The sequence below is a fragment of the Gopherus evgoodei genome, chromosome 3 (genome assembly GCF_007399415.2).
Source record: "Gopherus evgoodei ecotype Sinaloan lineage chromosome 3, rGopEvg1_v1.p, whole genome shotgun sequence".
NCBI classification, from domain to species: domain Eukaryota; kingdom Metazoa; phylum Chordata; order Testudines; family Testudinidae; genus Gopherus; species Gopherus evgoodei.
In genome coordinates, this window is record NC_044324.1 from 14337389 (window position 1) to 14364686 (window position 27298).

At 50.5% G+C, this 27298-nt stretch overlaps 1 protein-coding gene across 3 annotated transcripts in view; it reads left to right on the top strand.

Annotated features, from left to right (window-relative positions):
* The first annotated feature begins 623 nt into the window (after positions 1-623).
* Positions 624-27298, top strand: part of ADCY3 (adenylate cyclase 3) — a 107109-nt gene continuing 80434 nt past the window's right edge. For 2 of the 3 annotated variants that reach the window (XM_030555147.1, XM_030555148.1), the window contains exons 1-2: positions 1037-2861; positions 21896-22045. In XM_030555147.1, the coding sequence (XP_030411007.1) occupies positions 2187-2861; positions 21896-22045 (825 nt within the window). In that variant the 5' untranslated portion in view covers positions 1037-2186. Of the gene's footprint in view, positions 2862-21895; positions 22046-27298 lie in introns of all 3 variants that reach the window. The other variant, XM_030555149.1, reaches the window with a different exon arrangement.

A 27298-nucleotide genomic window follows, 5' to 3' on the forward strand; every position in this document is an offset into this window, starting at 1 on the left:
GGGGGTTTCCCGGGCAGGGGGGCGCCGCGAGCGCCCGCAGCAGCCGCCCCGAGCACCGCCAGCCGCTGCACCCAGCCTGGGGCCGCCGAGCGGGGAGCGCCGGGGAAAGGGGGCTGCTGAGAAGGAGCGGGGCGTGCAGCCCCCCACACTCCTCCCTCCCTCCCCCAGCCCCGGGGGTCCCCTGCCCGGCAGCCGCCCTTGTCCCCCCAGCAGCTCCCCCGTCCTGCAGCGGCGAGCCCGCCCCTGCAGCCACAGCCCGCCAGCTGGGAGGAGCGAGCTTCCTGCGTTGGTAGCTAGCCCGCTGCCCCTGGGCAGCACCCTGCTTCTGGGGGAAGGGGCTTCTCCCCCTCCGCAGGCCGAGGGGGGATATTCCCCGTGCCCCCCTTTCCTTACTGTCATCAGCAGCCCACCTCCAGACTGCATAACGAAGTTGTCATCAGCTGAGCAGCCTGGCTTTCCTTTCCAGCTCCACCACCTCTTTCCCCCTGCCAGGCATTTAACTCTGGGGTTGTTTGCCAGCGAGAGTCCCTAGCAGAGAGCAGGAGCCAAGCCCAGGGGTGGGTGCATGCGTGCAGGCTGCACACGTGTGTTTGCAAGCCATGCACTTGTTTGATTTTATTTTCTCTTCAATAATTTTAAGCTACGCCCATTCCCCCTCCTCCTCTGCCTCCTCCTCCATCATTTTTCTGCTGGGTGTCTATGCTTGACGGATTCCCACCCACCCACCTATGCGTACACGCTCCAACAAGACACCCAGTTGGGCTCCAAGGAGAAGAAGGGAATTGTCACCAAAAAAACAGAGAAAAGAGAGAGAGAGACGGAAAAACACACAGGCACGACGGCATCTGCCTCCCAAGACACCAGCTGCTGGGCGCAGAGGAGGAGGAGGATGCAAAGAGAGGGCCGCTGAAGATGGATGAGAGGAGAATCCAGAGGCAGAGTATGGACTCCGAATGGGGTTTTCGGCTGAGAGGGACACTCGGCTCTTAAAGAGACATCTGTTTAGTTTGGACTCTGCCATCCATCCGTCTTCTCCTCCAGGCAGGACGTGGGCTCGCCCAAGAGCAAACAGAACCTTGCAGCGTTGCGGGGCTTCCAGGATCTGCCCACGACTTCACTCTCCCAGGGTAGGAGACCACCATTTCCCACAGCCCTGCTTTAATTTCAGCAAGGCCTAAACCAAAGAAGCCAAAAGGCTCTTCCCCCACATCCCCTCCCGTCAGCACTGAGATGGTGAGGGGGGAGAACTGGCCTTCTCCAGAGCATGGCCAGGGAATGGGCTACCTGGATTGATGAGGGAGCTGAAAGCAACAGTTTGGAGCCTGCAGGGTTGACAGATCAGTGCCTCTTCTGCTGACTGCCCTTCCCCCCCCGCATTTTCTTTGTTGGCGACTCCGGATACAAACAAAATCTTCCTCCCTTTCCATTAACAGCTGGATGAGAATCAGAGACTTGCAGGGTGCATGGAATGGCCGGCCAATGCTATTTATTCCTCTGCCCCCACATGGAGGGGGGAGCAGGTGTGATTTGGGGACCTGAGACCCTAGTGCATTGAGGAATATCATCCTGGGGTTCAATTTGCAAATGGTTGCTGGGGACGGACGGTCCTGAGAAGACCAAAGCAGAAAAAATTGGGGAGGAAAAGGGGGAGAGACACCTCAGATTCTGGCCTCTGTACTGAGGAGGCAGTGAGACATTTATATGTCTTTTTGTATTCTTAAAGCTGTTTTGACTGCAGCCTCCGAGAGCGTGGGGACTGGGGAGCGGCTGGAGGGAGCTGGGTAGTTGGAGTTGCTAGTTGCAGCTCGTGATTCTGTTTGGCATGCAGCCAATTGTTTTTTAAATTTAATTTTACTTTTGGTGACATTTGAAAGGGGCGTGAGTGGGAAGGGTCAGGGTGTTACAGAGCACCCAGCTGAAGGCTTCAGCACAGGGGGAGGCAGTGGACGTGCCCTGTTGGCTACTGGCACGCTCCCCCATTTGGAGCCTGGGTTTCCGACTGGAACGTCTGGGTTGGGGAGGATTTGGGTCTGAAGGGGAGAACTGAGATGCCATTGCTGATGCCTCTTTGCCCTCACCTGTTGGTTGCCCTGATATAAATGGGAGCTGGAGCTCCTTTGGAGTAACCGTCGGCTGCAGACGGTGCCAGTTCTCCAAGGGTTGGTTGGGAAAAGTGGGCAGGCAGAATGCCCGGGAACAGGGCCTTCTCTGAGCCGGAGTACTCGGCTGAATACTCGGCTGACTACTCGGTTAGCCTACCCTCCGACCCCGAACGTGGGGTGGGCCGGACCCATGAGGTGACTGTGAGAAACTCAGGCTCATGCCTCTGCCTGCCGCGTTTCATGCGACTCACCTTTGCCCCTGAGTCCCTGGAGAACCTCTACCAGACTTACTTCCGCCGGCAGCGCCACGAGACCCTGTTGGTGTTGGTGGTCTTCGCTGCCCTCTTCGACTGCTATGTCATCGTCATGTGTGCCGTGGTCTACAACACAGACAAGCTGGCCCCCATCCTAGTGGCCTCAGTGGGTCTGGCCGCCGATATCTTGCTCTTCGTCCTATGCAAGTACGGGCTCCTGCCAGACCGCGTCTCCCGCAAGTTCATGCCCTATGTTCTCTGGATTCTCATCGCTGCCCAGATATTCTGCTACCTGGGCCTCAACTTTTCCCACTTCCACGAGGCCAGTGACACGGTAGGCTGGCAGGCCTTCTTCGTCTTCTCCTTCTTCATCACCTTGCCCCTGCGCCTCACGCCCATCGTGCTCATCACGGCCGTCTTCTGCGGCATCCACACCCTGGTGCTGGGGGTCACCATCGCTCAACAGCAGCAGGACTCCATCAATGGAGAGGCCTTGCTACGGCAGGTAAGGGGAGTCCTGAGTCAGAGGTAGGGGCCTGCTAAGAGCAGGAGGTTTGAGGGCCTATAATGTTGAGTCAGTTGGGCCAGGGAGATGTTTCATGCGTAACTGACCTTCAGGGATAGGTACAGGGAAATGCAGGCTCCTGGGGTGAGGTAGTGAGTCAGCCTGTGCTTAGGTTGAAGTGGGCCATGGTTGGAAGCTTGCTCCAGGAGAGCATGTGCCCGCCGATGGCATCGCCAGCAATACTGAGTCAGACCTTGGGTCCATCTTCCTCGCATCAGGGGCATTTAAACACCATGGCCCTTACCTATATGGCCTCCCAGCCCTGTGCACCTGGGTCTGGGATAAGGGGACAATGTTTCTGTCCTTGGAGCTGGCTAGTTGCCCAGAGAGCAGTGGTTCTCGAGCTGTGGGTGGCCATCCCCCCCCAGAGGGGTTCCCCACCGGTTATTCAGAAGATCAGAAACCGCCTCCTGTTCTTCAGCTCCTGCCAAAGCAAAAATAGCCACTGGTAACAGTAGCCAGGGCCAGTGCATACGTTATCCCACAATTCCCCTAGCACCTCCTGGCTGCCCACTGTGCCCTGTGCATTAAACTCTAGGCACCTGCCCATCACGGTGATGGTCATTTAACGATGCCATCGGGGAGAGAGTGAATAGTCTGGGGTGCCAATGTCCGTTTGTGTATATGGATATTATTTATCATCCAAATATCTCAAAGTGTGTCACAAACTGGGGAGGTATCATTCTCCCTGTTTTATGTCTGGGGAAGCAGAGGCCAGGGCAAGGAAGTGACTTGCCCAAAATCGCACTGTATGTCGATGGCCGAGTTGGGGGCAGAACCCTCACTCCCAGTCCGGTGCCTTCTTTGCATGTTTAATTCTTTTGGTGGCCATACAGACGTGCCAGGAGAAGCCCATATCTCACACTGTTTTGGCCTCCCAAATGGCTGCCTGGGGTACTAAACCAGCTGAGAAAAAATATAAACACAAATGCCCTAGAACTATTGTCCGCAGGGATGGAATTTGCACGCTGGGGTGGGGCAACCGCTGTGCCAAACCTGCTGTGAGAGGACGCACCCATCTTCTAATCTATCATGGGGTGGAGCTTCCACCAGAAAAGCGGACCGCCGCTATTCCAGTGGCCAAATCCTGGTGCCACTGATCCACTAGGAGTTGTGCCTTTTTAGATCAATGGGAGCGGGCTGTGACCCTGGCCTGTTTCTGTAAAGGAGAGGCTCATGTAAGCAATCTGCACTGATGCACAATTCAAAACATGGCAACGGCCTATGGTCTCATGCCAGGCCTACCCACTGCCCTGTGACTTTTTCAGTGGGAAGAATTCAGTCAGATACTTTTGCAGACAGCCTGTATCTATATTTCTATCATTTCTTTAGTCAGCACCTAGTCATGTCCATGTGTCTGATGTCTGTGACGCTTTCCTCCTCGGTCCTTTTCCAGACAGGCTCCGTCTGTGCTTGAATGGTCTCAACTGTTTGCAAGGGGGCATTTGGTTGTGAGTTGCACTCAGTGGGCTGTCTCCTCTTGTTGCAGGTTTTCCATAGATGTTTTAGTGCATCTGTTTTCTTTGGATGTCTGAGGAAACAACTGGGCCTTGGTGTGTGTATGTGAGACGCTATGTGAGGGAGACCAAGGGGTGAGATTGCAGTTTTGGAAGCAGAGCTGAGGCAGGGTGTGAAAAACTGTGAGCATGTTTGAGGGTGTTGCCACCTTTTTAAAAAACCACAATACAAGACTGTTCCCTGTTTAGCAATTCAGCCCAGCAATTCTTTATTGGTCTGACAATTTAGGCAAGGCCTGCGAAGAGGTAGATACAATACAGTCCATCAAGCATTTGCCCAGGGAAGAGTTGCACAGAGCTAGTGGGCTAAAGATCATTAGATTCTTGTAAACTTCAGGGGACACATTCATCAATGAAGTCGATGGGGGGTTTTACATCAGGAAGTGAATTTGGCCCAAGACGATTTAGACACCATGCCAGGCAATTGAAACAATAGCACTCACCATTCTCTTACTGCCTTGAACCTGCTTGCTGGGGCAGCCTTTGTATTAAATCCCCAACACCCCACTAAAGGATAAGTGTGGCCAGATCCCATCCCACTAACAGCAATCTGCACTGGGCAAGTATAAACTGACCGATGCACTAGCCTCCCCCCCCCCCCCCGTCTCTTTCCTGTCTCAGTGTCAATAACTTTATCAGCATGACGACAAATGATGCATCAAGTGTTTACAGTATATCCAGTGTCTGTGTCTAGGTTTGGCTTTCACAATAGGCATGAGTAGGCCTGAACTTGGGGAACTTGACTGAGCCAGATAGCTCAGTGTTTGTATGGGATGCCATTTATGCAGCCAAAATAATAAATCAGGCTTTCTGGTGTGTGCTTCAGACCCACAAATGTCTCCTTGAGACAATAAAATAAAAAAGCTGTTGAAAATATATATACTCATTGTTGACACGTAGAGACCGTGGCTGAGATCCAGGGTCTATAAATAGTAAGGGATGATCTCTGCCCCTGAAAGCTTATAGTCTTAACAGAAAAAATAGATTATTATCCCCATTTTACAACTAGAGAATTGAGGCACAGTGAGAGTAAGTGACTTGCCCAGGGCACACAGGAATCCGTGGCAGAGCTGGGGACCCAGATCTCAGGAGCCCCAGTCCACTGCCTTCATCACAAGACCTTCTCTCCACAACTACAGTACAAATCCTAGAACCTTCCCACACCTCTGATGTGTCCGTTTTGTACCGCTGGCCATTGCAGATTTGGTCCGAGCTGCCACATATTATGAGTCTGTTTCTGCAATACTTTTCTGTCTTCCCAAGTCACACATTGTTTCCCTTCCTTGCCTCTTAGCAGGAATCATCTACCCATTTCCAAGAGCTTCATTGCAAAGCAGAAAGTGTCTTTCATAGTCAGTTTTTCTCCCACACCTGAGCTGCTAATTCTTTCCTCCTCAGCTTTCCTGTGGGCCCTTTGCAGCCTGGCTTTCATTTCCAGTTTGTACCCATGGATTATGTGTAGGGGAAGAATGACTGTGTTTTGCATATTTGGCTGTAGTCAGATATCAGTGCACTGGATTTTTGAAGGGTTCTGTAGTAATCCAGCTTGTTGTGGGTGTTTTTCCCTCCATTTTGTCCAGTAGGCAGTATGTAACCTTTGTCAAGGTTAGTGGAGTCTCTTGGGCACCGCTTATCTTTGAGTAGGGTTGTTTACACCATGGCTGTGGATGTGCTAATGATTAGGGCCGTACCAAATTCATGGTTCATTTGGGTCAATTCCACCGTCATAGGATTTTAAAAATCATAAATTTCATGATTTCAGCTATTTAAATCTGAAATGTCAGTGTTGTAATTGTAGGGATCCTGACCCAAAAGGGAGTTGTAGGGGGTCACAAGGTGAGGTTGTGGTGTTGCCACCCTTACTTCTGCACTGCTGCTGGCAGGGTGCTGCCTTCAGAGCTGGGTACTCAGCCAATAGCCACTGCTCTCTGGCCACCTAACTCAGAAGGCAGAGCAGAAGTAAGGGTGGCAATACTGTGATCCCCCCTAAAATAACCTTGTGACCCCCCAACTCCTTTTTGAGTAAGGACCCCCAATTTGAGAAACTCTGGTCTCCCCTGTGAAATCTGTATAGTATAGGGTATAAGCACACAAAAGACCAGATTTCATGGAGGGAGACCAGATTTCACAGTCCATGATGCATTTTTCATGGCTGTGAATTTGGTAGGGTCCTACTAATGATGTTGAGATCAGAGTGTGTCTTTAGCACAGCTCTGTCTCGGGTTCCGCAGTGCTATGATGGATGGGATGCACCACCGCTCTCTCTGTTTCTCTCTTTTGCACGTGTGTCCGTGGGTGCTGCATGCCCAGTGATCAGAGCATACAGGACCTCCAAACGGCAGGGTCATCCAGCAGTGGTCAGGGCATCCCAGCAGTCATGATGTAGTGTCCTGAAGAGAGTTCAGGACAGCGATCTCCAAATGGGAATGACTGTCCTGTGAAAAGTGCCTGGCCCAGCAGAGCCACCTTAGCCTCTAATGGAGGGCTCGAGAGCTGTTAAAGGGGTGTGCTGTTGGGTGAAAACAGGCTACCCACAACACGTGTTTCCAGCCTCTTTGAAGAAGTGGCCAAAGCCGTGAGGCTTAAGGCTTTGTCTTTCCCTGGGGATTTGCCCTGATTACCAGTAGTGACCAGCTGCTGTGTAGTGAAAACCCTAGTGCAGATAGCCAGAGCTGCTATTTGCAGTGGTATAAACATCCCTGGGTGCATGGCACCAATGTAGAACCAGCTAATAGTGGCTAACTCTGCCTGTGCTAAGCTGTACTGCAGGGTGGAATTGGAGCAAATCCCCAGGCCTGAGGGTTCACTGTGAATCCCAGGTAAAGAGATAATCCATTCCGTGTCATCCGCTGAAACCAAACCCTCCACCCCAGCGCCAGCCTTTCAGTGTTCTGTGTTAATTGTTTCTGTCGTACAGAGCATACGGGGCCAGCAAAACCTTGGCAACTTGGCATGCCTGAGTCTCTGCACTCTGGAAAGGAGGAAAATTATGTCCAGAAATAAACATATGCTTTATTATTAATGGCATTTGTATGATTCCTGGAGGGTGTTGCTATTAATAGGGTGTTGCTGGAGCAGTTCTAATCCGGGCTGGATGGCTATAAAGAGCAAAGCCAAGAAGTTCTGCTCCTGATCAAGTTGACAAAGAGGCCATTGTATGATGCACCGCAGCAGGGGATCAGAGTTCAGGTTCCAGTAAGAAAGCGGGAAGGATGGATGGCCCAGTGGTTAGGGCACAAGCTGGCGACCAGGTTTCAATTTTCTGCTCTGCCACAGACTCCCTGGGTGACTTTGGGCAAACCACTCTGTGGGTTCTGTACCTCAGTTTCCCAGGTGTTCTATCAGCATAATAGCTTTGCCCTGCCTCATAGGGGTAGTGTTAGGGTAAGTAGATCCTGCAGTTATGAGAACCAGCTACTTCCAGGAGGTAGGAGAAAGTCAAATGCTCTCCAGATCTCTGAAGTCTAGATTGTCACAGGATCCTGTTTCTTATATGGCAAGCATGGCTTCTCTCATGCTCTCTAGGAGCTTGTAGCCCCAAGAGCAGCCTGGAGGTCCTGGGGAATGGAACAGAATGGAGGAGAAAAAAGAGAATTTGAGTCAAACCTCACAAAAGCTTGAGTTCAAACGGAGAGTTTTGGATGAGGCAGTTTCACCATAGGGGGTGGGTGGTAGAGGCTTGGTAGCCTGTTTCCTGTCTGATGCAAAGTCCCTGGAATGTAACCAGAGGGACCCACGGGGCTCTCTTGTCTTTGTGCCTTCTTCCATACCACACTGGAGGCTTGGAACTGTCTGCCTCCTCTGAGTGTGTATGTGTGTGCTGTCATCCACTAGGGACAGGCCCAGAGACTAGGCCATGCGTGGAGGGTGGGACCTGTAGGCTGTGTTCCCCAGTGGTCAGACTGGAAGGAGGGGGCAAAGGGGCAATACACTAGTCAGACTCCATTCACAATCCTAGAATAGCTGGATGTTTTTGCTAAAATGATCAGCGGCAATATAGTTAACAATGTTGATTCTGAAACAGTCACTATTAGGTTTCAGAGTCAACACCAACATTACGATAAATGGGGGGAGGAGTTCACCCTTCTCAGACACATTGCCGCAGACTCTCAGTAAGTCAACGCTGCCTTGGGTCACAGTTGCTGAGCCCCCAGAGTTTGCAGGCCACTTAATGAGGTGCCTAAATATGGATTTTAGATGCCTTATTGTAAGCAACTAAGGTAGCAAATCTTGGCCTGAGTTTTTCTCCCTGCTGCCAAAATGCAGCAACTCTTGCCAGCAGCTCCATGTCTGCTCTTAGGGCGGAGCCTGCCTGTTTGCTATATGCTTGTACAGCACCTAGCACAGTGGGACCCCTGTCCTCAAAGTGCTATGTTAATATAAATAGTAAATTTGTTGTCCTCGAATTCTGTGGCCTCGTCCTTTCCAGCCGATCCAAATGCCACTTCTAAGATTCTCTCCCTTCTGAGTTCTTTCTACTGGGTTCCCAGTTTCTTCTACAATCACAAGTGTCTCCTAACTTTCAAAGCTCTCCATAAATCTGCTCCTGCCTCCATCTCCCCCCACTGCGATGCTCCCAATCTCCTCTCCTGGTCGCGCCTCTTGATGAATATCATTTGAAGCTTCGTTCCTTCTTTCCTCTCATAACTGGGATGACCTTCCAGGTGTAGACCAGGTTCCTTCCCTCTCCTCCAAATCCCACCTGTCCCAGAGAGCCTATTGACAATGACAAACACCTTTCTGTTGGTCATGTCTATGCTTCTGTAGTGCTAGGGGAAGCAGGTTATAAAGCGGTTCAGGGGTGCAATGTAGCTGGGATGGTCTCTGTGTCCTAAGTCCGGTGACAGCCTTCGGATGGCTCAGATCCCCTGGCCCCTGTATAACGTGTGGAATACAGGGTTGTAACTAACCAAGTCTGGGGGACAGACATTTTGTCTCTGTTCTTCAGGTGGTGTAAACCAGGTCTTCTGAGGTCCGTTTACACCAAGCGTAGACAGTCTATGGCACATGTGCCAAAGGCGGCACGTGAGCTGATTTTCAGTGGCACTCACACTGCCCAGGTCCTGGCCTCCAGGCCGGGGAGCTCTGCATTTTAATTTAATTTTAAATGAAGCTTCTTAAACACTTTAAAAACCTTATTTACTTTACATACAGCAATAGTTTAGTTATATATTATAGACTTATAGAAAGAGACCTTCTGAAAAGGTTAAAATGTTTGACTGGCACGCGAAACCTTAAATCAGAGTGAATAAATGAAGACTCGGTACATCACTTCTGAAAGGTTGCCAACCCCTGGTTTACACCATCTGAGGATTTGGCCCATGGTGTCTGGAGGCTACAAGCGCCTTGGGGCAGGGACTCTGTGGCTGTCCTGTTAGGATGTGTCTCCTGTGCAGGGCGTTGTGCTCTCCCAGCGCTATGGTGATGATCGAAGCAGGGAGGTTATTAACCCTGGTTTCTTTCTCCCCGCCTGCTCCTGTCTCTCAGCTTGGGGATTGTTTGTGTTTAGTCTCTCCTCCCATTCTCTTTAAAGCCGGCTCTAGCTAATTGTTTGCATTTAGTGTTAAGTAAGTGAAGCCCAGGGCAGCCTCTGCAGGGAATTTCCTGCCTCCTGAGCCATAGGCAGTGCAACAACACCACTGGGGCTGAATTAAAGGTGTTAGCAGGGATTAAGCTAATGGTGTCCTAAAACCCTTCCACTGTGGCTAGGCTTGGAGTGTAACCCTCTTTCTCCAGGTGCTTCTGTCTCTAGCGCTAGTGCTGCTTCTGCGCGGCTCCTCAATGTGGCTGTTCCCTAGCTCCCTCTGCTCCCTGCTTTCTGTCAGGAGATTGGTGTTGGAAAGGCCATTGAATCTACTTAGTATCTCGGCTTGTGCTGCTGCTGTTCTTTCTCATCTCCCCCCCCCTTCCAGATGTTCTAGAGAACCTTATTGGGATGCAGGGGGGATTAATGAAGAGCCACAGAGCCTTCTGCCTCTTGATCCCAGGTGTGAGTCCAGCCCAAGTCAGTGGTGAGTGACAGAAATGACCATTTAGTGGTCTGTATCCAGTTTCTAGTGGACAAGAATCAGATTCGAAGGAAGGACAGCCACTCGCTTCCGTTCCTCTTTGGCATGATCAAGAAATGCTGCTCTTCTTACCGAGGAGGAAGACGGATCTAGAAGATCTCCTCTGGGACGCTGGCCATATAGCAGCCCCCTTGGTTTGAGGCTGGGGGTTGTGTCTGATGAAACTTTCCATTCATTAAAAGAAGTGGGGATTTAGTTATCTTTTTGGAACCCTGATCGAGGGTAGCAAATATTCCGTGCTTTGGCGCAAACTTATTTTGACCCCTTAGTTCTGGGAGCGACTCGGTCCAAACCTGCTCCCTATGCGTTTCAGGCTAGGCGTAGGCTGAGAAAGGCCTTCTTGAATGCAAGGGCCTCACTGGATGTTTTCCACACGTGATCATACAGGAGTCACGCTGAGGAGGAGTCTAAAGGCCAGATCCTCAGGTGATGGAGCTACAGTGATTTGCATTGTCATGAGACACAGCACAGAAACCCCAGAGCAGAGACATGATTGGCATGGGGGAGGGGGAAATTCCATCTTGCTAAGGTGGCCTGAAAGGACTCCACCAGCCTGGGCCCCTCTCTCTGCAGTAGTTCATTACTGGGCTGTGGATCTCTGGGTTCAGGTCCTGAATAATAATAAGCGTACGTGAGAAGCTTCCTTGGAGAGGTGGATTTTTTGCAGCTCTGGTGCTTGCAGAACACTGTGGGGGCCCTGTGAGCAGACATAGCCTCCTTAGAACAGTTAGTTGTCATGACGACGCGGGGGAGTTGTTTAAAATAGCAAGTGGCCGGCATTTGGATGGTTGTGCCCCCACCACCCACAGAACTTTCTCTCTCCCTCTCCTAGGAGTCTCTGTTGAAGGGGTTTCCCTCTCGTTGGGAATCCCCCATCCCCTCCTGCCCTCATGATTGCATTGCGCAGCCATTCCTGAGCGGTACTGGTGGGAAAACCAACTCTGTGGACCTGTCAGCATGAGCTGCCACTTTTGTGGTGTCTCGCCAGCTCCAGGGCAGACTGGCTCCCTCTGAAAGGAGAAGGGTGGGTTCTGTGCCCCCCTGGCTGCCACCCCTCTGTGGCACAGCTCTGGGAGTCAGCCTGGACCTCTTCACTTCACCCTTATGGTCACTGGGTCTGGACATCACTTAGCACAGTACCCCTGTCCTGGTTGGAGCTTCTGAGGGTACGTCTGCACTGCACCGTAAACCTGGGTCTGTGGGACCCACGCTTATGGACTCAGTGTTTCCAAGCCTGGGCTTGAGTGTCCACACTACACTGTAAAACCTGGGTTTACAGTGTCTGGACCTGGGGCTCAGAGCCATGCTGGTGAATCCATGCTGCACTGTGCCGGCGTTCTAACTTGAGTCTGCGTCCACGCTGCAAAACGACAGGGTTTGGATCTGAGTCGCAGCAGGAATTGGGCTCAGACACAGGAGGACCTGGTTCCTGAGTGTTTGTTGCCGAGTCAGACTGATTTGTGGATGCACAGTAGAGAGACTTGGGCTCAAACCTGAGTCAGAGCCAGGATTTACAATGCGGTGTGGAAGCACCCAAAGCGCTGTCAGAGCAATAATGTGCGAATAGCATCTGCATGCTGGGAGATGCCATGTGACAGCAAGTGCTGAGGGGGCTTGGCGTTTGGGACTGTGATGGAGTGTGTGCACATGTATGCAGAGAAGATGGTCAGGGTTCTGCTAGTCTGGGGCTTAGGAGAGCCAGGGTCAATTCCCTGCTCTGCCAAGTGCTTCTTGTGACCCTGGGCTAAAGATCTCCCATAGCTCAAGCAGTGCCCGGGGGCTTATTTTTGGTGCTGAAGATCATGGGTTCCATCCTTGCTGGTTTCTTGTTTGTATGTGGCCAGGTGTGTTAGCCTGCACCCAGGTGGGGTTAAATCTTGTCCCTAAGGGGAGAGCAGAGATCCGAAAGGCTGTGCATTGGTCACCAGGCTGGGAGCAAAGGGCCTTGGCAAGGGGCATCAATACCAAGTGGGGTGGGGGAGGGCTGAGTGTTTCTGGCGCTGTGCTTTCCTCTCCTGCTCTGGGAAGATTTTGGGAATGGTTCCCTGATGCCAGGGGGATCATGGACACTCCTGGGATTGCCAACGAGCAGCCATTTGTTGTTCTCCCCTGGCAGAAGGGGGGAACTAGACTTTGTTTCTGGGCCCCAGCTAAGGATGGAACTGGCCTTCCTGTCCAGAGGGGAAGCCTGAGAAACTGTCCCCAGGCTGGAGGAAAAGGGACAGTGCTTGCTTTAAACACCCTGTTTTCCCTACCCTGACCTCTCCATGTTAGCAGCCCCTTATTGCCTGGGGGGCTGGCAGGAGCCCTTGCTGCTGTGAGTCTTGGGTTTTGTGACCTGGTCCTTTCCCTCTCTAGTCTGGAAGGGACTCTTGTCATTGCCTCTTCCAGAAGGGAGAGAGACCAGCTGTGTGGGGTGGGGGGAGAAACCCAGCACTGGAGAGGCTGCTATGGGGAGAGTATGGTGGAATGGGGGAAGGGAGCATGTGTAAAATCTGCTGTCCTGACTAATTGGCCACTTGTGCTTGAATCTCTGGGGCTGCCTAGTAAAGCTAAAGACGCCTACGAATACTCAGCATTTTTACAGGGCTTATCAAACACCAACTCCTTAATCTTCACAGCGCCTCTGGAAAGGGGACAAGTAACTTCCCTCCAGTATGGGTGGGGAAACCGAGGCATGGAATGGTCAAGTGACTTGGCCAAGGTCCTGGGGAGCCCATGGCAGAACTGGAATAAAAATCATTACTGGCCTGACTGTACGACTTCATGTTCTGATTGGCTGCCTTGATGCTGTCGCAACTGTGCACCAGCTCCCATGGGTGAGGAGCTGAGACCTAATCACCACCACACAGTTTCTCTGTGCCCCAGGGACCACAGCACACACAATATCCCTACGCCCAAAGGGACAAGGTAGTGGACAAAGATTAGGGCAGGCTGCAAAGTGAAAGGAGTAGAGGGTCAGCTTTTGGGAGGGAGCTGAAGGAAGAGATAATTTTTAAATGTCTCCTTCCTCCTAATGGGCCAGGTCCCTCATCCACAGAAGTTGGTGGCTCTTTGCACCACGTTTGACTCCATGTTAGATCAGGAGCTGCTCAGTAATCCCAGGTTAGTGTTTATGGTAGAACAGAGTGGCTGTTGGGCAAGTGGGGTATCTAAAGCAATGTTTAAAAATGAATACAAGGAATAAGAACATAACACAAGAATGGCCACACTGGGTCAGACCAACAGTCCTTCTAGGCCAGAATCCTGTCTTCTGACAGTGGCCAACGCCAGGTGCCCCAGAGGGAATAAACAGGGCAGGCAATCATTGAGTGATCCATCCCCTGTTGTCCACTCCTAGCGTCTGGCAGCTAGAGGCTTACGATGCCCAAGGCATGGGGTTTGTCCCTGACCAGCTTGGCTAATAGCCATTGATGGACCTGTCCTCCATGAACTTATCTAGCTCTTTTTTGAACCCAGTTACAGTTTTGGCCTTCACAATATCCCACAGGTTGAGTATGTATTTTGTGAAGAAATACTTCCCTTTGTTTGTTTTAAACCTGCTGCCTATTAATTTCTTTGAGTGACCCCTGGTTCTTATGTGAAGGGATAAATAACACTTCCTTATTCACTTTCTCCCTACCAGTTCTGATTTTATAGACCTCTTTCATATCCCCCATATCTTATTGGTCGCCTCTTTTCTGAGCTGAGCAGTTCCAGTCTTTTTAAACTCTCCTCATATGGAAGCTGTTCTATACTCCTAATCATTTTTGTAGACCTCTGTACTTTTCCCACTTCTAATATAGATGTATTTTTGAGATGGGGCCACTAGAACTGCACGCAGTATTCAAGGTGTGAGTGTACTGTGGATTTATATAGTGGCATTATGATATTTTCTGTTTTTATTATCTTTCTGTATCTTATTATTACCTTTCCTAATAGTTCCTAACATTCTGTTCGTTTTTTCAACTGCTGCTGCACATTGAACAGATGTTTTAAAAGAACTATCCACAATGACTCAAAGATCTCTTTCTTGAGTAGTGACAGCTAATTTAGACCTATCATTTTGTATGTGTATTTGAGATTATGTTTTCCAATGTGAATAGGTTCAAACCTAGAGATGAGGCATTTCTAGCCTTCCCACTGCTATTTCACTTATGCTCTTGATAGGAACTAATTGTTAGAGTGGAAGGAAACATTGCATCATCCCACCAAAAGAGTGTGTTTTTGTTTTTATGGATTTTTTTATTATTCAAGTGCAGCTCTGCTCTGAAGAGTAACTCTGCAAAGATGCTGCTACAACTCTCAAGTGACCAGATGTCCCGGTATTATCGGGACCATTCTGATATTAGGGGCTTTGTATTATATAAGCAACTATATCCCCTCCCCTTCTCCAAAAAAAAAAATAGTTTCCCCATTTTTCACACTTTCTATCTGGTCACTCCATGTGGCATTCAGTGTTTATTGTGTGTCAGCGACTGCAGAGCAAATAGGCTCTCTTTAAAAGTAAAACAGTTTTATTCCCAAACACAAAATTCTCCCAACTCCCCTGGGGTCTGTGTGTCAAGCTGGGTTCTTTACTTCTCCTGCACCGTCACCTACCATAAACCTACCAGCTTAAATTATGCCCTTGTGCTTTGCCTAGGCTAGGATAAAAAGTGTTGTGTTCAAACGTATAAGCAATAACATTTGAAGAGTCTAGACATCGAACTCTGACTTAGCATCTTCTCTGTGCTAGTTAGATGTATTAAGTAGTCTAGACAAAGCCTCAGTGACTCCCAGTGTCTTCAAATGAAGCCCTCAGTGATCTCTGTGCCTTCCATGTGTTTGAACACATGTAACTGATTGGAACTCAGGCCATGTCTACATCTAAAATTTTGCAGCGCTGGTTGTTACAGCTGTATTAGTACAGCTGTATAGGGCCAGCGCTGCAGAGTGGCCACACTTACAGCAACCAGCGCTGCAAGTGGTGTTAGATGTGGCCACACTGCAGCGCTGTTGGGCGGCTTCAAGGGGGGTTCCGGGACCGAGAGAGCAAACCGGGAAAGGAAACCAGCTTCGCCGCGGTTTGCTCTCTCGGTCCCGGAGCCAGCCAGCAAACCGCAGGGAAAGAGACCTGCTTGCTCGGGGTTCCGGGACCGAGAGAGCAAACCGGGAACGCCGCGGTTTGCTCTCTCGGTCCCGGAGCCAGCCAGCAAACCGCGGGGAAGGAGACCTGCTTGCTCGGGGTTCCGGGACCGAGAGAGCAAACCGGGAACGCCGCGGTTTGCTCTCTCGGTCCCGGAGCCAGCCAGCAAACCGCGGGGAAGGAGACCTGCTTGCTCGGGGTTCCGGGACCGAGAGAGCAAACCGCGGCGAAGCTGGTTTCCTTTCCCGGTTTGCTCTCTCGGTCCCGGAACCCCGAGCAAGCAGGTCTCCTTCCCCGCGGTTTGCTGGCTGGCTCCGGGACCGAGAGAGCAAACCGCGGCGTTCCCGGTTTGCTCTCTCGGTCCCGGAACCCCGAGCAAGCAGGTCTCCTTCCCCGCGGTTTGCTGGCTGGCTCCGGGACCGAGAGAGCAAACCGCGGCGTTCCCGGTTTGCTCTCTCGGTCCCGGAACCCCGAGCAAGCAGGTCTCCTTCCCTGCGGTTTGCTGGCTGGCTCCGGGACCGAGAGAGCAAACCGGGAAAGGAAACCAGCTTGATTACCAGAGGCTTCCTCCTTCCACGGAGGTCAAGAAAAGCGCTGGTGAGTGTCTACATTGCATTACCAGCGCTGGATCACCAGCGCTGGATCCTCTACACCCGAGACAAAACGGGAGTACGGCCAGCGCTGCAAACAGGGAGTTGCAGCGCTGGTGATGCCCTGCAGATGTGGACACTCTCAAAGTTGCAGCGCTGTAACTCCCTCACCAGCGCTGCAACTTTCTGATGTAGACAAGCCCTTAGTGAGCAATTCTGTTGCTGCACGAGAAGGAACAAAGGCCAGCTCACTTCCGGAGCTGGGCTGGCTCTGCAGGGTTAATGGAGAAAAGAAAGCAGTAAAAACTTACCTTGGTCACTCAAGACTGACTGATACAAGTGGGAAGCAAGATCTGGGGAGTGAGAAGGGGCTATTTTTACATACTCTTTGGAGCGGAACTGCACTTCAGAGTTAATGATCTCTGCTCTGATAGCAATGAGCCATGCCAGGGTGTGCGTTAATAGGCTGTTGGCCTTTGGCCTCTGGGCTGGCTACACACCAGAGGTGTGCAGCAATAAATAACAGAGAGAGCAAGAGATTGAGGTGAGGGAGGAGGAGGGATGTTTTGAAATCTGTTCGAAGCCTCTCTGTGGCGAAGAGGTGGCACCATAAGCCAGGTGCTGCTAAGAAGATTCCTGCACCAGTGGTGGTGATGCTGTGGAGGATCACATAGGAGGCTGGTGCTGAATGAGTGGATGGGGTATTAGGTGTGAAGCTGGGGGCTAGGATTTCAAGAAGCACAGCACAGGAGGAGCAGCCTGACAGATAGGAGGCAGTGGTGGCTTTGTGCCGCCAAGATTCTGGGCTGCTGTGGGGCTGGGAGGGTGCACATCAGAGCATCTCTTGGCTGCCTTTGGGTTGTTGTGCAGCTCAAGGTAGCTGGAGCAGAACATCGTGCCTCTTCCACCTCCCATTCCAATATACTCAGGCTGTGAGGTGGGCAGCACAGAGCCCAGCACAACAGTCCCTGCACTGGGGGACTTCCACTGCTCTTCCCCCATATGCCTGCTGCCAGGAGCTCCATAAAGGGTCAGTATCTGGACCTTGCTTCATGAGGTTGTCCAAAGAAAGTCCACAGAGGGCCTTAAAAACAAAAGAGGTCTAGAGCCACCTCCTGAAGCAAACAGGGACCCAGTGGATTTGTTTGAGAGTGGGAAAGGAAATCTGCAAAGGAGCTGCTGTAGAGAGTTGGGCATAACTTCTGCTCTCCCTCTTCCCCCCGATCCAGCATGACAGCTGCATTTTGCAAATGTGGGTGGATTTCTCTATGAAGCAGCAAAGTGCTGGAGCCTTCACCTTCCCAAGAATCTGACCTGCTGGAGAAGGCTGGGCTTTCACGACACTGTTTTCCATGCAGAGGCAAAGCTGAGTACATTTCAGAAGAGAGCCTGGCACATCACTAAATAACACTGGAAGATGCTGTGAAGCTAGCGAGGATGAATGAGGATGGTTAGCCAGTTCCCATGGCTCAAGGCGTCATCTGATTGACAGTGAGGGTCATGTAGGAATTCCCTCTTATCCCTCTGGGACAGTGTTGCAATAAGGGGCGGTCTTACATTAGCCACTGTTGGGGACAGGCAACTGGACTAGATGGACCATTGTTGTGTTCACTGTGCTAATTCCTATGGTTTGGCAGTAATTGCAAGGAATGTGCTAGGCAGCAGTGGGGGTCCCTGCTGAGGGGATAATGTGGAAGGAGTTGGCCAGAGGGGGTGGGAGATCAGGGTTTCCTGAGAATCATGGTTTCCTTTCCCAGTGCTTAAAGGGAAAGCCAGGAACAGGTTCCATTGCTTCAAAAGGAGCTTCCCCATCTCTGGTCCTTGAAATGACTCATCCTTATTGTCTGTGTCCCTTCCATGTGCCGCAGCCCAGGAGTGATGTGGAATCCAATGGCGGTGCAGGCTGTAAACAGGGGTGGAACCATCCCTCTTCTGAGCAGCGGTAGGCATGGGTGACAGAAATTGTACCAGAGTTTGCATTATTCAACTGTGCCAGTGCACGATCCAGTAATGCAGCTCCCTGCTAGTCTAGCCCTGGGCTCCTCACAGACAACTCTGCCAATGGCTCTCAATCCTGACCTCAACTATTCTAGTTCTGTGCTTGCCACCCGTAGCTTTGCTGGTGCCCCTCAATCCCAACTTGCAGCCTCTCTGCTGTTTGAGCTCTGGGCTCCACACGTGTCGCTCTGCCAGTGCCCCTCAATGATGACCTGCTGCCTCACTGCTGTTCCACTCCTGGGTCTCTCCTGAGCGGACATGCCAATGGTACTGAACTGAGCATTGTTTTTAATGTGGCGACGTGTCCACTAAGGATTTGTATGGTTCTTGTTGACCTGTGACCTTGCTGAGGTGTCAGCATTTGTGCCTATCCATCTCTTCCACAGACCAAGGATTCCTGCAGCCCCAGTGAGATGCCTCCCAATCACTGTAGGGCTGATGACAGGTCAGCCTGTTGTATTCAACAGCCATCCTCACCTTTCCCAGGCTTGGGGCTCCCATAGACTCGTCTGTCATCTAGAATGCTTAACCAAGGAGATCTAAGCTTAAATCCTACAATTCACTTCCCATCTCTGCATGTGTTTCCCCGTCTGTAACATGGGGATGATTCCACTTCCCCCAGCCCATGGAGGGGCTGAGGGATTACGTCCTTAGCGTTTGGATGGGGCTGTGAGATCCTGTGAAAGGAGGTGCTTGAGGAGTGGATAGGATCATTATTGATCACCGGGATCGAGGAAAGCCGGCCAGCTAGATTGTAGGACCCTTACCAGTGGTTTTTGCTTTTTGAGAACTTGAAGTTCTCAAACTGGAAACAAGTGCAAACAAACTGTATGTTCTCTGTTGTCTTGAGCAGTTCTATAGAAGTGAGTGTAATCTGAAGTTGTGCCTGGAGTAGTTTGTATCTGGACCTAGTGTAAATGGGTGCAACACCTTTCCATGGAGTTGTGTCAGCATAGACTTCCCTCCCGCCCCCGCCTCTGTGTTCAGCGTAGCAAAGTGTGTAGCTTGGGGCAGAACTGCTCGAGAGGTTCCTTTCCCTCGGGGCCTTCCCGGGAGATTACAGACCTGATGACTTTTTCCAAAACAGCTAAGCAAGTTTTAATGAAGAGAAGCTAGAATGCGTCTCCCTAGGGGTGACAGAAAAGGCCGTAAGGCCAGCACAGAAAACAGAGAGTGTGCCGGCTTGGCATGTGACAGAAGTGACTTTCTCATGTCTCTGCTCGTTAATGGGCTGCTGCCTGGGAAAAAATGTAATGGTCAAAGTGACTAGCGGTTGAGACACATTATAGTAGCGGTCTGACTTTTTCCAAAGGGCTCAGCACTTCTGAAAATCAGACCCCTTGAAGGTGCCTTGAGTTTGGCACCCAAAATCCCTGCTCCCTGTCTGAGAGAGAGGCCAATATATGTAGATGGTAACTCGGCTCCCTGGCTGAGTGAATAACCACATCCTGGCCCAAATGCAGTGAGACTGAAGCCTGTTATAGGGAAGGGGAATGGAGAGCGGGTGTGTGTGCGTGAGACATGCTCTGCTCCCAGTGCCAGGCTAGGGAGTGTAGGGGTTGAGGAGGCCAGAGAGGAAGGGCCGGGTCTTTGATGGTGGAGAAGAAAACAGCAGGATTGGTAGATGATGTGAGGGGCGGATGAGAGAAGTAGACAACTAGCAGATGTTAAGACCAGAAGGGACCAGTGTGATCTCCTGAGTAACACAGTCCAGCCATTTGAGGCCCTGCACAGTGGGGAGGAGCAACTTGGAAAGGGCACCAGAGCAAACCTGCATTTGTACAGCACCTTGCGCAACGGAGTCCTGGTTTGTGGCTGGAGCTGTTAGGCACTACAAGAATACAGATAATAGTACTCGTACAAAAAGTAAGAACATAAGAGTGGCCATACTGGGTCAGACCAATGGTCCATCTAGCCCAGTGTCCTGTCTTCTGACAGTGGCCAGTGCCAGGTGCTTCAGAGGGAATAAACAGGACAGGACAGTTATCTAGTGATCCATCCCCTGTCATCCTGTCCCAGCTTCTGGCAGTCAGATGTTTAGGGACACCCAGAGCATGGAGTTGCATCCCTGACCATCGTGGCTAATAGCCATTGATGGACATATGCTCCATGAAGTACCATGTCTGCCCAGAACAGAGGTTTTGCAGATTTGCTTTCAATGGCCCTCACTCCAACCTAGACTACTCAGCTTGTCTACCTTGAGCAGATGCAGATGGGCTGCTGAGATTTGAACTAGTGTTTCCAAGGACCCTAGGCATTTCAAACCTGATGCTTAGAAGGGTAGGCCATCCCCTTCAGCTTACACAGCACCAACAGGCCTTGCTTATGTTACTCCTAAATCGTCATCATCATCATCTCAGGTTTTGTTTATACAGCATTGTGAATGTGCGTGACACTTTAGGAGGAGGAAAAGATACCATCCCTCCCTGAGTGAAGGCAACTAATCTAAACGAGCACATGGTATGATGAGGGGAGGACAAGGGTAAACATAATAAAAAGATCATGTCACTGCTGCTAGGGTTATTGATCATTTATTTAACATCTATATATAGCAGCACAGCAGAGCACGTCCGTGCTGTCACTTTGAAACCCTGCTAAAGAAGTTACCATGGTTTCAGATTGACAGTGCGGTGTGACTGTACAACAGGCTCTAAAAATATGAAGTCCCACTGGAACCTTGCTGAGCAAGGAGGGGAAATCACATCCAGTAGCATGGATGGGCTCCCCTGTTCTTACCAGAGGTTTGACTAACATCGCCACTACATAGTACTGGAGCAAACCTATGGAATGCTGACTCTTTGCCCCTCTCCACATGGTATAGGATCCTAATGAACTGCTTGGTGTACGTGTCTTCCTCCCTTCTACCAGATGGAGCCAGAGCAGTTCAACTGTGTGTCATAGGCCCTCTACTGTTAGTGGTTACAAGGAGATTCTCCTTTAATTCAGGGTGCAGTGCAGGAGGAGCTGAGAGCTTGTTGAGCTGTGACCATGAAGTTGTGAGTGATCATACTGTTCAGCATAGAGAGAGCCAGGAGGTCCTGGGGCATTCTGGATTTATTACAGAATTGATCTATGGGATGTTCAAAAGGACATTGAAAGGTGGCAAATTCAAAACTGATAAACAGAAATACTTTCTTACACAATGTGGATTTACACTGTGGAACTTGTGGCCACATGAAGTTGTTGAAGCCATGAACAAGACGCAAAGAGGGCAACAATTATATCCAGAGTTATAATGGTAAAGACCAAGAAATAAGAATCTAAGGAGGGATTATAAAGCCTCATGGGTCAGGACTATTGTGGGTTAGAATGAGATGTTATGGGGGGTTTCTTACACCTTCCTCTTAAACAGCTGGTGCAGGCCACTGTGAGAGACAGGACGCTGAGCTAGATGGACCTTGGGTCTGATCCTGTCTAACAATTCCTATGTTCCTATAGGCCCCTGTTCAGGCTAATTCAGGGTGGTGGTGGTGGTTATTCCTTTCTCTGAAACATTTGCAGCAGCCCGCTGTGGGAGACATGATTGTGGGATACACGGACCATGGGACTGGCCATGTGGCAGTTCGGGCGGTGGTGAGTGTGGACAGCAATGTCCCTGTCTTCTCCTGCAAGCTCCCTCTTGTCTTTCTCTTCGGCGCTGATGTCACCCCTTCTCTCTCTCTCTCTCTCTCTCTCTCTCTCTCTCTCTCTGAAGATCCTGTCCAATGTCGCCATCTACCTGTGCACCATCACTGTGGGCATCATGTCCTACTACATGGCAGATCGCAAGCACCGCAAGGCCTTCCTGGAAGCACGGCAGTCTCTCGAGGTCAAACTCAACCTGGAGGAACAAAGCCAGCAGCAGGTAAGAGCAGATCCCCGATTTGCTGCCAGATGCTTGTGTCTTCCTGCCAGAGAGCATGTCGCTGGCCTGTCATCTCGCGCGGCAGGGAGGGAGATGTGGGAAGCTTATTGAGGATGGAGGAAAGCTGTTCCACTCTGGGGTTGACTCCCGCCCCCCTCCTCTGCTGTCGCCAGTGGAAAGTGATCACAGAGAGACCTTGTGCTAAATGATGGATCCTGTCGCCAGTCCAGGGCTGTGCCTTTAGCATGGTGACTTTCTGCTTTCGGCGCTGCAGGTCAGCTCCAAGGTGCATCAGCCGAGTTGTGTGTGGGGAAACTTTGGTGCAGGGACCGTCCTCAGGTTGTGTGTGTGGACAGTGCCTAGCGCGCTGAGGCTACTGTGCATGACTGGGGCTCTGGGTGCTACTGCGATACAAATAGTAAATAACAAAGAGAAGAGAGGACTGAGGGGCACTGGCCGAGCTAGGATAGGGGAGGGCCGGGACTGGATAAGTAGCAGGGGGCTGCAGGTGAGGATCAAGGTGCGTTTGAGGAATAGTGCGTGAGGCCCAGGGCAGAAGCCAAAAGATGAGAAATTTGACCTCCTAAAGAATGGCTGCGCTGGGTAGAGGAAGTTGGTCCCCCCCCGCCCAGTCCCCGGGCTAAAGCCACTGTTTTGTAGGGGTGGCTAATGGGAGGTGTGATAATGGAACTGAGATCTAGGTCACTATCCTGGCTTTGTTCTCCACCTTCCTGTCCCTACCGCAGTGCCCATGACTTTAATGTGGCTGAGCTAGGCTCTGCCTGTGTGTCTCTGTGACCTGGCTTTCTGCTGTGTGCGACCGGTAAAAAGCCCCCCAGCTTCTTATGCAGCCTCCTTCTCTAAAGGGCAACGCATCGGCTGTTTGCGTTCTAGTCCAAGGACCGAATTCATGCAGCGAGAGCAGAGGGCAGGCAGTCTGGAGAACCTGGAGTATGTTAGGGAGACAGTGTTGCCTAGTGGGTAGAGCGCAGCACTGGGACTCGGAGACCTGAGGTCTGTTCCCAGTTCTGCCACTGGGTGTCCTTGAGCAAGTCACTGCACCTCTTTGTGCCTCAGTTTCCCCATTTCTAAAATGGGGATAATGATCCTGACGTTCTTTGTAAAGCGCTTTGAGACCTACTGATGAAAAGTGCTATCAAAGAGCGAGGTGCTATGTATGTATTTATTTATGATTATTTTTAGGCCTTTTGCCCACTGGGATTTTACCCACTGCACCTTGGTAGCTGCAGCAGTGCAAAGCTCCAGGGTAGACATGATTTGCACCAGAGTGAATCCTGTCTCCTTTAGGGGTTTGTGCCAGTAGCTAGAATCCCAGTGTAGCCATGGCCTCATTTTGGCGGGGCTGCTCATTCCATTCTGCACGACCTCTGATGAGTCACTGGGTCCCTTTCTGCCTCTTCTCCACCCAGCTGGAATATTGGATATAAACTGAGAGCAGAAAATCTCATCTCCCTGAGAACCAGATGCTGCGATAAGTGCACTCCGCTTTCCTGGGTAATTATTAATCATACACCCGAGCCATGTGATGTAAACCACATGGACCTGATGTTATAAGGGTGGCTGGGAACAGCTCTGGGAAGACACAGCTGCCTGCTTGTTCCTTCACATTGCAAAACCTTTAGCCATGCAGACGGCAAATGTCAGGCGGGCATGTTTTCCAGGCCACACGCTGAATGGGTGCACTGTCCTGTTCCCATTTCAAAGGCTCCGGCTTGCCGTTCCCAGAGGAAACAGTGGTTTGGGGAATGGGATTCAGGATGGAGCAGGAGATGCAAACTGGGGTTAAAGAGGCTCTAGATTTCCAACAGAGGCCAGCATTCAGACCAAAAGCCAACCTCTAGCTACTGGGGTTAGGAAGAAATTTTACCTGGGGGCAGGGATTCTAGCCTCTTCCTCTGCAGCAGCTCGTGCTGGCCACTGATGGAGACAGGACACTGGGCTAAATGAGGGCTTAAAGACGGGAGGGTTGCAAGAGATCGCAGGTCCAGGGGAAAAAACATAATTAAATATGGAGCTGGGTCACGGAGGGGTGCACTTTGAGCACAGCTCTCGGGTTATGATAGACCCCTCCTGCCCACACACTTTTTTCAGACCATTTTAAGCACTGACTGTATGGATCCTGAGTCTGATTCAGGCTAACTGTTCCTGTGCTCAAACCCTGATACTCTGCCACTTGACACTGAGCTCGGTGGGTCCTTTCAGAGTCCCCAGTGCTTATAATCCTGCACATCACAGAGCAGTTGTCTAGGCTAGAATAGCTCACACTTGTCCAGTGTCTTGCATTACAAACTAAATTGAACCCTGCAGCCCCGTGGGAGACAGGTATCATTATCCCCATCTTACAGGTGGGGAAACTGAGGCACAGAGCAGGCAAGTGGCTTGCCCAAGATCATGCCACAAATCATTGGCAAAGCTCAGAAGGGGGCCTACAGGCCTGATTCTTCTTTCACTGTCAATTGGGAACGGCTCCCTAGACGTCCATGGAGTGACACTAACATAAACAGATGTGAGAGGAGACTGTGGGCCAGTGTCTGTGAGCTCCCAGCCCTGTATGTGTGGTTAGAGCTGTGTCCATTCACTGAAGAGCTGTTAGTGGAGAGCTGGCATTTCACTGACAGGAACCTGGTTAAAAGCCGTGCTTCATCTTGCCTGCCTCCAGTTATGAGCTGGGCTAATTTTAGCGCCTTATCTAGGGCCTGTCTCCCTCTTTCTCTCACCGTCCTGTTATCTGTCCAATGTGCTGATTGCAATCTGCTCCCAAGAGCGACAGAGGCATGCACCCATGCAGGTCACTGGCTGGGTGACAGAACCATGCTGGCAGCCTTCTGTTTGATCAAGGACTCGGAGCAAAGCCGTCACGTCTGTCTTAGTCCCCGAGGGCGAGGATAGGGCGGTGGGGCAGGAAGTGGTCCGCTGGCTGTACTGGCTGGATATTTTGTGACCTGTTTCCAGGAGGAATCTCTGGGTTTATTGCATGGGGAAGTGTCTTCTGGCACAAAGTGGCCATCACACCAGAGGGATCTCTGGTTGATGTCATAAATAACTTTGCATCTTCCCCCCTCTCTGTCCCAGTCATCATGGTGAGGGGTGTGGCTAAGCAAAAAGGGGGTATGGTTAAGCAAAAGGGGGATGTGACAGGAGTCTCCAACATTTCACCAGCTGGCACCATGGCCCCTGTGGCTGTGACCATCCATCCCTAGGATCGAGGTGCTACAGGTGCAGTGCCTGCTGATGACAGTCGTGTCTGTTGATATGTGGCTAGGGAGACTCTCTGAGGTCCATTGGCCCAAACCTGCCTTCGCGGCTTCTGCATCACAAAAGAAAAGGGGGAAGACAGCAAAAATAGGCTCAAAGAATCTGCAGGAGCTGTTTTATGCCATACTCTTCCCTGTCTCTGCTCCATATTTTGCTTCCTTTTTTGCGATTGGGTTCCCCCACCCCACTCCTTTTCTCCGAGTGGAACATGAAGTGACCCCAATAATGCTGGCCTTTGAATCAAACTTTTGAACCTGAGATGTCTGAGCTGCAAATTAAGTTGCATGCTTTGATCTGTCTCTAACATATAGCGTTGGTTAGTGTTTGCAGAGACCTGTTATGAGTCACTGTCCTTCCAGGGCTCAGTTCAGTTGTCCCTTCCCTTCCTTCCTTCCTTCTGCGTCTCTCCTTCCCTCCTCTCCATTTCTCTCTGGTTTCCCTCTCCATCTGTATTTCTCTTTCTCTCTTTTCATTGTCTTTCTGCCTTGAATGGTTCCTCACTACTTGCCTATCAGAAGGACACCACATGTGCCTGAGAAGTGGGCTCCATAAGACATTAGAAAAAACCAGCACTAATGCTGGACACTCCATGTACAAATACTGGAACCAGCACATACCTCAATCCGTCATCCGTTCTGCCCTGGGACTGGTATTTTATTCAGGTGAGTGTCTTGAAGTTCAAACGTCAGCCATAAACTCTCTACATACTACAGTGATGGGTGTTTGAGAAATATAGATTAGATCCCGTACAGAAGTAGCTACTGTGTATGTGTAACCGCTACCCTCTACTGGATGGAATCAGAACTGCTCAGCTATGTGAGATAGGCCCTATACTGCCATCTGCTCTGGGTCTCTTTTGACTCAAGTGGGAGGGGCCTGGGTTTTGGAGCAGGAATTCTATTCCTCCTCTTGGCGTTAAGTTCTCAATGGGTCATAGTGCACAGCGTAGTGTTGTATGTGACCTCCTGGATGCTTAAGACTTTTGTTGTGGGAGATTGGATTTCTTCTTCTTCAAAAGGGTCAGCAGCAGCCACCCTTTTCTCCAGTGCCTTGGAGCTATGTGGGACAAAGGCAGATCTCTTTTGTGATAGATTAAGCCTGATGCAAAAAGGCAGGTCATTACTGGAACCAGCTCTTGGTAATATATAGCTATTTCATGGCTTGTTTGGAAAGCATTTGAAAAAATTCATGCAAGCTTCTTCAGCCCACAGCAATAATAGAGCATCCAGGGTGGAAATTTAAATGCACAGATGTCAGGGAGAACTGGAAAGGGAAGGTTCCCACAGCAACATACATTCAGCCACACTACATATCTGTGAGAGAGTAGAGAAGTTCAGGGGATGGAATAAAGCAAATGTCAATTTAGCTTGAATATCTGGGGAAAGTGACTTAACAGGGATTACAAGGAATGGTCTGTCCCCAGGGGAGTAGAGAAAAGACCCAGGACTTGAGACATTTTAAATCTGAATGGGACAAAACACTGGCAAATAGACTGTAAGGAAGAGTCTTGCACTGATTTGGGTAGACTAAATCAGTGGTTCTCAACTGGGGTACATGCATCTTTGGGGGTACAGAGAGGTCTTCCAGAGGTACATCAACTCATCTAGATATTTGCCTAGTTTTACAACAGGCTACATAAAAAGCACTTGCCAAGTCAGTACAGACTAAAATTTCATACAGACAGTGACTTGTTTATACTGATCTATTTATTATACACTGAAATGTAAGTACAGTATTTATATTCCAGCTGATTTATTTTATATGGTAAAAATGAGAAAGTCAGCAATTTGTCAGTAACAGTGTGCTGTGATACTTATGTCTTTTTACGTCTGATTTTGTAAGCAAGTAGCTTTTAACTGAGGTGAAACTTGGGGAGTATTCAAGTCTAATCAGACTCCTGAAAGGGGTACAGTAGTCTGGAAAGATTGAGAGCCACTGAACTAAATGATCTAATAGGTTTCTTTCATTTCTAATGGG